The following is a 10967-nucleotide window of genomic DNA, read 5'->3' as shown; positions in this document are numbered from 1 at the left end:
TCCTAATTAGGGTTCCCCAAATTTCACCTTATCGCGAATTTCTGCTGGTGTAAGCCAGCAAGTAGGGCGGCTAGGTCTGTTAGGTTTGTTAGGACTGTTACCCAGGTAGAACATGAAACTCATAATGACATCATTATGACGTCACCTAAAAGTCATTTTTAAGTCATAGAAAAATCATAATGATCTCATTTGATATACTTTTGGAAATGTTTTGGTGACTTATTTATATATATATAAATAAGTATATTACGCAATTACTTGTTTATTTAATTATTCATGTATATTTTAATTATATTTAAGCAACATAATCTTTTTAAAATTGTATAATGCGATTATTGAACTTAAAAATTTATGATTCTTTTTGTCATCTTTAACTCATTTTTTAATCATTTTTGTTTAGGTAACTTTTAAGTGATAAATAAAATCATGATGACGTCATAATGATGTCATTATGAGTTTCATGTTCTACCTGGGTAGGTCTGTTAGGGCTGTTAGGTCTGTTAGGGCTATTAGGGTATATAAAAATTAAATTTATTTTCAGAAAAAAGAAACATAAAAATATATTATTTTTAGGAATATTTTCATATATATAATTTATTTTATGTAAAATTAAATAAATTATGGTAATTATATACATTAGCGATTCCTCACCGATTTCAATGACCTTGAAATATGTTGTCGGGAGCATGATTCTGAACAACTTTTCCTTATACATGTTACCGCCGCTCGGCCTTAGTTTCCGAGATATTTATAAAAATATTTTATGGTTTTGCAATATTGTCACCATTATGAAATAACTATTTTGCACCATGTATTCAGTTTTTGACAAAGTAATAATGTTTACCAAAAAGAATTGTAAAGCGAGATCCTATCGCCGGGGTGGTTGCGGAAGGGGCGGCCGAAGGCCCCCCTTGCACCTCCCGCGTGCGTGTGTGTGTGTGTGTGTGTACACATACATTTCTGATTTAAAAACTATTTCATCCTTTTAAAAGCTGTATGATCCAAAAGTACAACGCATCAATACGTTACGCATTTTGCATATAAGAACCTTAGAAAAATGTCATATTTTGTACAAGAGCTGATTATTAATGGTCGCGTTCAGCAGAACAGTCGCTCAATTATCGTCTTTTCACTTGATGTTGATTTATTGGTTCTATATAAGTGAGAGCCAATTACATTCAGTTAGTGCTGTGATTTGTTCCCGCTACCGACTAATGATGATCGCAATTCTTATAAATGCGTAAACCGTGTACATACTTACTTGTCCTGCACATGGTCCTGCGTAATACCATGCCGGTAAGTATCACCAAAATAATTTATAATAATAAATATATATACATATATAAAAGATTTTTTATTTATTTAATAATTATTATAATTAATATAATATAATACTAATAAAAAAAAGAGAGAGAGAGAAAAGAGAAATAATAATAATAATGTAATAATAAAAAGAAAAGATATAAAGTATAGAAAAGGAGAGAGAGAGAGAGAGAGAGAGAGAGAGAGACAGAGAGAGAAAGAAAGAGAGAAAAGACACATTTGAAATAGATTTATAATTATATTTGATTTAAATGTGTGCTCGATTTATTTAATATTATTGTTATATTATTGTTATATTATTTATTTATATATAATAATATAATTATATATATGACATTATATTATATTATATTTATATATTTAAATTACTTTATACTATTGCATATTACATTTACTTTATTTAATTGACATTTCGAATTATTTAATTAACCAATCAGGAGACAAAGAACTCTGCTCCCTGATTGGTCAAGCGAACCTTTCGAGTGAAGTATTTTCCGATATCACAGGCTATTATTTTACTATGTATTATTTATCGTCCTGGGCCCATATTCTGAATCCTCTTTTATCGATAAAAGTGCTCCTAAAAGCGGCCTATAGCCAATCAGAAGGCTTATATGCCACTTTTAGAGGCACTTTTATCGATAAAAGAGGATTCAGAATATGGGCCCTGAGAAGGTCACAGTCGTTACAGGGTGCTGTCACATGGCAGTCGGAATTTCGGAAAACGGAATCTCGGAAAAGTACTAGAGTGATGATCAATCAATCAGAATTATCTAGTAAAGTTTGAATGTCGGTTTTTCGATAGCCTCGCTCCCCATGGAGTGATTTTTACGGAAAACGGAATGCTATTCTAACCTCAAATTGTTTTTCAATTTAGAAAATTTCTTTATTATTTTCTGTTATAATAAACAATACATACAAATGTCACTTTTTTATATATTTTTCTATTGTATTAATTATTTTTTTTGTCGGAAAACTATCAAAATAAATTTTTCTATTTTTACTAATTTCCGAAATGCTCCGAAATATTAGTCCATGGGGAGCCCAACCACAAAAAAACCGGACCGACAAACACGCAACTTTTATTCTTGATAATATGATAACCATTTTGTGATAAAATATTTTGATTAAATATTTATATGTATATTAATAAATATTTACCGAACAATTATTTATTAACAATAAAATTCTTCTTAGGCCCAGTTCCACAATCCAGTTAACCCGAGTTTAAGTGGCGAATGGACCAATCAGGACCCAGTTTAACGTATTAAACTCGGGTTAACTCGAGTTGTGGAACTGGGCCTTATAAAGATAAAAATTCAATCCCGGTTAGGCCCAGTTCAACAGTGGCCAGTTAGCTTAACTAGTAGTTAAGTAGTGATGCCAACCACTGAAACAAAATTCGGTAAGCTATTTACAAGGTTAGATTTTGACAAGTTGCATTTTCGCAAAATATACATAAGAAATATTGAAAATATATATACATATATATTGAACACTAAAATAATTAATATTCAGCTTCGTTCTCATTACGATACCTCATCGCAAAACGAAAATGGATATCAAAACTAATCGTATACGAGCACCAAATTTTTGTCATGAGGAAAAACCTTAGAACATATAGATATGGAAGAGGAATAGCAGACTGAAACATGTCCGCAGGAAGTGAGAAAGAAAATCATCATTGCCTCTCTCTCATGAGTTACTGCTCGAAAGTGCGCATGCGTGTCATTTGCTGACGCACACAAGCATCATGTGTGTACATATACAGACCTCCACAAATCAATCATGTATATATGTATATATTCGTTCTTTTTAATGAATAAATCATGAAAAGATCACAAATGGTTGGTGTAAGAGCAGAGACCTGATAGATTATGCAAAATTTATTATTATACAATATTATTATTATATAAAACACAAATACTTAAACGAAGTAATACGTACTAGTAATTCTTGAATGGGGATTGTTGAATCAATACCATCATTAGAAACCAATTCAGTAGCCAATTCAGTTAGGCAATTATTCGGAGGAATTTCACAGTTACCTATTTCAGTATCATCATTAGAAACCAATTCAATAGAATCGAAATCTAAGCGTTTCTTCTTGCTGCTGCAACAAACATCTTCTTTCTGTCTGAAGGGAGTTAGGCAATTATTCGAAGGCAAATAACTCCCGTTCATGTTGTGATTCTCGGGGTCACTGATCTGTTCTGTTATAATAGAACAGATATTGTCATCGTTAATCTTACTGGCATTTTCAACAGTAAGAAATTGTCCTTTCATCGTATATATACAAGGAATAGCTTTTTCGTGTACAACAACACATTTTAAATGCTTCCTCAGATCCTCGGGTTTGAAGTGATCTGTACACAATCTGTGTGAGACATACAAATTTTTCTCACTTTTCTTACAGAATTTCAACCACTGCTTCCTGATGTGCTTATTTGATGGAAATCTGTTGACAAATAAAATACATTTAAGTAATTAAAATATAGAAAAAAATAGTTTCAATAGTAATTAGTTTAAATAGATCAATAATTATATCCATTGCTGAGATTACTGACATCAATAAATTAAATATATTTTTACTCACCGTAAATAGGAAACTGATTTGTCCTTTTTACCACATAAAATACAATATAAGCCCATCTTGCTTGAATTTTGACACTGTATGTATGTTCGCGAATGAGCACGTTTTTAAATAAACTGTAAAATCTATCTACGAAATGAATACGTTTCAACATGCGGTTAACCTTTAGAGGGCCGGCATTTGAGGTACCAAATTCTTCAAAGAAAATTGATAAAAAGTGTATCTTATATTGCATATTTATCATATACAAAGTACCGATCACGGAGTGAGCCACTATAGTGGTTTTCCGGCCCTCTAAAGGTTAATAATATAACCTTATTTTTCTCAGACCCGGACCGGCAAGGGACCGGCGCAAACGTAAGCCGCGCGTGCGCACTTTCGAGCAGTAACTCATGAGAGAGAGGCAACGATGATTTTCTTTCTCACTTCCTGCGGACATCTTTTTCTGGTCGAGAACAAAGGCATTCTCCTTCCATATCTATATGTTCTAAGGGAAAAACTGGTACTTGTATCATTAATAAAAAAATACAAATTGATAATAGAAAATAAGCGGACTGATGCTGTGAGTGTTAGAGACAAAGAAGAGGCTTGGCTGAAGATATTGGACGAGTAAACTTGTCAAAATCTAACCTTGTAAATAGCTTACCGAATTTTGTTTCAGTGGTTGGCATCACTACTTAACTACTAGTTAAGCTAACTGGCCACTGTTGAACTGGGCCTTAATTTTCATTAAACGTTAAGTTAAAATTCCTCCAAATAATTCTGATTGGTTGATCCTAGTACTAGTATTCTAATACTTTTCCGAAATTCCGACTGCCATGTGACAGCACCCTTAGTTATAGTTATCGAGAATACTTCTTGCAAACAATCTCAAGCTCGGTGAAACGCATACTCCCTCCGTCTTTTTGCCAACCGTAGGTTGGCAGCAGTCGGGAGTAAAAAGATAAGTCTCCTAATTGTCAATAATAATAATTGGGAATTCGTCACCATAGTGTTGTCTGTTGATTACTGCAAATGTTAAATGTCACGTCAAGTATGCAGTGGATGAAGAAAATCTGAGTAAGACGCTAAATCTCTGATATATAAAGTGTATCATGAATAATAATTCATGATTTCACATTAAATATGGGATTTTAATATTTTTCATATCATCTAAAGTTCGAAAAAATTTTCTTATACGAAATACCATTACTGATCACTGAGAACTTGTTAAGTATATTAAATAAATCGGATTGAAAGAATTCAGTGTATCACGATGTTCTATACTTACGTGGCATTCCTACTTCTATTTTTTGGGCCTTATAATGTTCATGGTGAGTTTGCATGAAACTACACGTAAATCTACATTTTTAAGAGATTAATATATACGTTGTATTTATATATAATATAATGCAGAATATATATACTCCTGGACAAAATTAACGCATAATTTTTGACTTTTGGAAACTAGGTTAGTCGTTAATAGGAATCCACAGTGCCAGGATAGTCAGAAAAGGGTGTGAAAAGCGTGTCAGTGCAGGAACAAAAAAAACACGAGATAATGCGTAACACGTAAGGGCCTGAGCGGAATGGCTGCCTTATAATTTTAAGACTATGTTTTATGCCTTAAGTCTTTGTCTTAGGTAACGCACAATACTGTGTGTTATGTCTCGAGTCTTAGGGCCTGAGCAGAATGGCTGCCTTAAGATTTTAAGACTATGTTTTATGCCTTAGGTCTTTGTCTTAGGTAACGCACAATACTGTGTGTTATGTCTCGAGTCTTATGTATACGCGAACGTTTATTTCTTACAAACGTTCGCGTATACATAAGACTCGGGACATAACACACAGTATTGTGCGTTACTTAAGACAAAGACCTAAGGCATAAAACATAGTCTTAAAATTATAAGGCAGCCATTCTGCTCAAGCCCTTATGTATACGCGAACGTTTATTTCTTACAAACGTTCGCGTATACATAAGACTCGAGACATAACACACAGTATTGTGCGTTACCTAAGACAAAGACCTAAGGCATAAAACATAGTCTTAAAATTATAAGGCAGCCATTCTGCTCAGGCCCTAATATGCGTGTTTATTCTTCGACTCTCGGAAGAAGACTTCGTCGCCAGGTTGCCGCGCGCAACCTTGCGGTAACAAAAGATCGTCGCGCCCTCTATATCCGCTTATGGGAGGCATAGCCTTACAATATATATTCCTGGACAAAATTAACGCATTTTTTCTTACTTTTTCTTATATATATATATATATATAACTATCAAATTTTTCTCCGTTAACTCATGCGACACCCATACATCGGCCTTGCTAACCATTCCAAGTTGACGTAATCGCCTTGACACTGTTGAATGGTTGATTCCAAGAATTTCTCCGATCTCTCGAGTTGTTCTATGCCAGGGTATATATGTCATATACTTTGTATGTACTCAGTCACTAAAATTCCTTTATATATTATATTAACAAGCGAAAATAAAAGCCGGCACGCCACACAATGAGGACGCAACATTTTCATAAAGCTTGTGAACAATGACGTATATAACTAGACCAAGCTTTCATATAGTTTATAGGTGAGGGGAGTGAAGCCGGATATTGACAGTTTAAAACAGAGAAAGAACGTTGAATGGCCTCTATGTTTTCTCTTTCTATTCTATAGACTGTCAAAAGCAATATGGCGTGATATGACACAAACGCAAACTGGACATGCGAAACAGTATATCAGTAAAATTGGTAAAAATACACGTAAAAATATATACACATATATAAATTTTTTGAAAAAAATATTACAAATATTGCATTAAAAAAAGGACAAAATGGCTGTTTGCTGTATTTGTGGCATCGATAAATATAACAATATTTGTATTATGATCATGTGTATACTGCATAAAATAGTATTAATATCAATAATGTATCAAGATAAATGAAAATTTCGATTCCATTTTTATTTCTGTACCACCTTATATATAGCTCTTGACAGCTTTGGGACGACCATTTGCTTCTTGTATGATAGAAAAGGAAAGCATAGATGCCGTTCAACGTTCTCACTCTGTCTTAAACTGCCAATTTCCGGCTTCACCCCTCTCTGAGAATGCTTGGTCTAGTTATATACGTCATTGCTTGTGAATGTATATACAGGCCGTGTTCCGAAATTACTGTCAGTACTGCAAATTCTATAGTGCACGTTACGTATATTATATATTTTCAGTGCTGGCAGTAAACTGGCAGCAATTTCGGAACACGGCCACAGAGTGTCTCGAAATTAGTTATTAGCACAGTATATACAGTAGCGCAACTCTGGCAATTTCAGCGTGGGTAAAAATGAACCGCACATGCGCGGACTTGGTAAGTAACCTATCACGGCAGTGACCTTCTGTCTCGCTTGCTCTCTCTTTGTCTCTCTTTCTAACCTATTATACACACACTATACAGGGCGAGACATCTGACATCGGAACATACACTATACTGAGTGACTTATTTGAAATATACAATTTAGAAAGAGGGAGAAAGAGAGAGCAAGCGAGACAGAAGGTTACTGCCGTGATTGGTTACCTACCAAGTCCGCGCATGTGCAGTTCATTTTTACCCACGCTAACATCAAAGGTGCCGACAGAGAGTTGCGCTACTGTATATACTGTGTGTTATTAACTTACATTTTATCTACTGAATTGATCAATTCTGATTGATTCTCGTTTATTCTATTGTGTTTCTTATTAGGATTTATGAAGTCAAAACAACATGATAAAGTTGTTACTTGTTACGTCGCATCTTGGGCGGCCTATAGACCAGGAAATGGTGCATTTTCCTTAGAAAATTTTCATCCAAAATATTGCACGCACTTAATTTACGCGTTTGCTGGTTTAAATGCCTCAGATTGGACAATTAGAAGTAATGATCCCTGGGGAGATATAGAGAAAGATGGTAATTGAAATTTCTCTATAAGTTTACGTCTATCAAGTTTACATCTAATTACAATAATTCAAAATTATTAAAAAAATTAATTAAATAAAATATTAAAGAGTAACTTGTCTAGCAAAATTACTGACATATGTGAAATAAAATCTCAAGTTAAAAAAAAAAGAAAAATGATTCAAATAAGATAAAGAGACATAATTAAAATATTAAATAATTCAGAAAAGTTATTAATTTATTATTAATTCTAATTTTCATTAATTTTAATTTTTCGGATTTCTATTCATTATTTAATTTAATCGATTAATTTGTATAATTACATTAAAATTTCTTAAATATAATTTAAAAATATCACATTATGAATGCAGGAATTGGCAATTATAGAAAAATGACAATGCTTCGTGAGCAAGGTTTGAAAGTATTACTTGGTATCGGCGGATGGAACGAAGGCAGCGTAAATTATTCGATGATGGCTTCATCATCGGATAGTAGAAAAACCTTTATCGCCAGCACTGTCAAGTTTCTCAGGTGCGTTCATTGTATTAATTGTTTTTTCTTATTTTTATAGGATGTTTTATAAAAAATTAATACTTTAAAAACTTAGAAATGTTTCATGTGTAATAATCGTTACTATCACTTTGCAATACGTGACTAAAGTTTAGTTTGATATTACGATATATATCGATAAATATATCGATAAGTATATCGATAAGAGTTGAAACTCTTTGTTCCGCTTTATTTTATATTAATCTATTTTATTTTTTTTCTTTATAGATTTGCTTGTTTTTATATTTTATATTTTATTATTTATTTTTATATTTATATTTTATTATTTATTTTTATTTATATTTTATTATTTATTTTTATTTTTATATTTTATTATTTATTTTTTGTAAATAAAATTTTATTGCAATAGAACATACGAATTCGACGGATTGGATCTTGTTTGGGAATTTCCTGGAAATCGCGGTGGTACTGCGTATGATAAGCAAAATTTTGTTAGGCTCATACAGGTAGAGAAGTATTATAATTTGCTATTATTGCTATTATACATATATCGTAACGAGATAAACGCATTATTTGTGCGATAGGAATTGCGAGGTGCTTTTAAACAGTATCACTTCTTGTTGACGGCAGCCATAAGCGCGAAAAGAAATATTATTAATACGGGGTACGATATTCCTGAAATTTCCAAATATCTCGATTACATTCACGTCATGGCATACGATTATCATGGAGCATGGGATAAACAAGTTCTTCCAAATACACCACTGCGAAGCAAAGATCAATTAAGTGTGGTAAGAAATATGATTTTCGGATGAGAAACAATATACTCGTATATGCAATCAATATAATCATGTAATTATATGTTAATTGTCTTATTAATATTTAGGAAGATACTATTATGTATTTGCTGCAAGAAGGGGCACCAGCTGAGAAATTGGTCTTGGGACTGGCAATGTACGGAAGAACTTTCATTCTTACATCTGTACCAGAAACACCAAAAATAAATCCATTTGGTCTGCCCACTCTACATATTGGATTCGAAGGATCTTATACATCCGAAGGTGGTGGTTTCATGGGATTCAATGAGGTATTTCCTACCATCTCATATTTATATCATATTCATTCTACAATTTATATAATTTTTATATCTTTAACAACAATCATAAAAACTATTTTTGTGTAACTTTTCATTGTAATTACAGTACTAAAGTATACGGTAGAAACATTTTTCATATGTATATGTGAGAAGAAATATATTACATAACATTATAAAAGATATAAATAAATATTGTACATTTTTTGAACAGATTTGCGAAACATTGATATTACATCCGCAAGAATGGACAACTGGATGGGATAATTATAGCAGCACAGCTTACGCGATTAAAAAAGATCGCGTTGTGGTTTATGATGATCTCAAAGCAATTATGATGAAGGTATCTTTTGCTCTTTTCATGAAACAGATTTCCCACTAAATTCTAAATTTTCTATTGAATTTTAACTACGTCCATAGAAACGAATCTAGAATTTTAATCAAATTAACGAGTCTTGTAAATTTCATATACTCTTTTTAAACTTTTTCATATGCTCTTTTTAACTTTTTTCATATAGAGTCACTAAGAAGAATTTTGTTGCTCAGAAATATTTGACAATTTTTTTAAGCTATATATTATGGAAAATAAAAAAGAGAATTGATTTTAATATTTTGTTGCTTCATTATAAAAATACTGTAAATAATTATTAATTTTGGGTAGATATATCGCTATATTTCTCGTAAGAAGAACATATATATATATATATATATATATATATATATATATATATATATATATATATACACATATAAGTTTTTCTTACAAGAACTATGCGCATCAATTAATAATAATTGCATTATAATTCAATCTTTTTCGCGTAAATTATCAAATACTGAGTACTTAAAATACTTAAAAATTTAAAAATTAATAAACTTTATTAGGTGGAATATGCAAAAAGACAGAAACTGGCAGGTGTTATGATATGGAGCATCGACACGGACGATTTTCGAGGGAAATGTTCAACATTGCAGAGTTATCCTCTAATGCAATCCATTAATATAGTTTTGGCAAATAACACGGTACCACACTCATCGTCTGTGCACTTATCCTCAAATATTGTATTTGCGGTATCACACGAAGAAAAGAAAGAATCAAACTCATCATCTGTGCAATTACCCTCAAATATTGTATTTGCGCTATTGTTGTAAGATGAAATTGTATTGATTATTTTATCTTATTATATCTTTGTGTTTTCGTTGATTACTGCATGTATTTTGGATCTCCCTCCCTTTTTTTGTTGGTGGCGTGAGTACCAGGAACTTCCGCCCGCTTCTTAGCAGCACGAAACAAGTGTGTGTGTGTTTTACATGCCTTATTAATTTTGTAGGAAGCTAAATATCTCTGAATAAAACGTGTTTAGCAATTACATCAATGTGTGATTGATTTAAGAAAGTAGACCACAACAGCTATCAATCATGATGATTTCTTTTTCTATTTATAAAAATATCTATTTTTATTATAAAGAATTGTTAAATTAATATACAGAAAAATAATAATTGATAACAATTAATTATTATTTTTTAATCATTAAAATATATATATATATATA

The 10967-nt window shown here is 31.9% G+C and overlaps 2 protein-coding genes across 6 annotated transcripts; one reads left to right on the top strand and one right to left on the bottom strand.

Annotated features, from left to right (window-relative positions):
* Positions 1-1341: 1341 nt before the first annotated feature.
* On the bottom strand, positions 1342-4910 carry LOC145974028 (uncharacterized). 2 transcript variants are annotated; one of them, XR_014439607.1, is made up of 5 exons: positions 4563-4910; positions 3920-4403; positions 3271-3781; positions 2862-3190; positions 1342-2713 (listed from the first exon to the last, which is right to left on the bottom strand). XR_014439607.1 is itself a non-coding variant. In XM_083103764.1 (4 exons), exons 2-4 carry the CDS (start codon positions 3973-3975, stop codon positions 3110-3112), a joined length of 648 nt encoding a protein of 215 aa, XP_082959890.1. In that variant the 5' UTR covers positions 3976-4403; positions 4563-4910; the 3' UTR covers positions 1342-3109. The 2 variants fall into 2 exon arrangements, 1 of the variants encoding a protein (XP_082959890.1); XM_083103764.1 differs by having other exon boundaries at positions 1342-3190.
* LOC145974020 (putative chitinase 2) lies at positions 4805-10618 on the top strand. Of its 4 annotated transcripts, XM_083103754.1 has the most exons (10): positions 4994-5229; positions 5367-5467; positions 6233-6309; positions 7623-7826; positions 8186-8345; positions 8734-8830; positions 8909-9115; positions 9211-9411; positions 9632-9760; positions 10300-10618. In XM_083103754.1, exons 4-10 carry the CDS (start codon positions 7628-7630, stop codon positions 10564-10566), a joined length of 1260 nt encoding a protein of 419 aa, XP_082959880.1. In that variant the 5' UTR covers positions 4994-5229; positions 5367-5467; positions 6233-6309; positions 7623-7627; the 3' UTR covers positions 10567-10618. The 4 variants fall into 4 exon arrangements, with proteins under 4 accessions (XP_082959877.1, XP_082959881.1, XP_082959880.1 ...); XM_083103751.1 differs by lacking the exons at positions 5367-5467; positions 6233-6309 and adding an exon at positions 4805-4975 and having other exon boundaries at positions 5075-5229; XM_083103755.1 differs by lacking the exons at positions 4994-5229; positions 5367-5467; positions 6233-6309 and adding an exon at positions 4807-4975.
* Positions 10619-10967: the final 349 nt, after the last annotated feature.

This window comes from Camponotus vicinus, unplaced genomic scaffold (genome assembly GCF_025532165.1).
Source record: "Camponotus vicinus isolate PSW18456_S1 unplaced genomic scaffold, iyCamVici1.0 SCAF_7, whole genome shotgun sequence".
Classification (NCBI taxonomy): Eukaryota; Metazoa; Arthropoda; class Insecta; order Hymenoptera; family Formicidae; genus Camponotus; species Camponotus vicinus.
The sequence above is the reverse complement of the archived record's forward strand: the minus strand, read 5'-3'. Positions and strand labels throughout refer to the sequence as shown.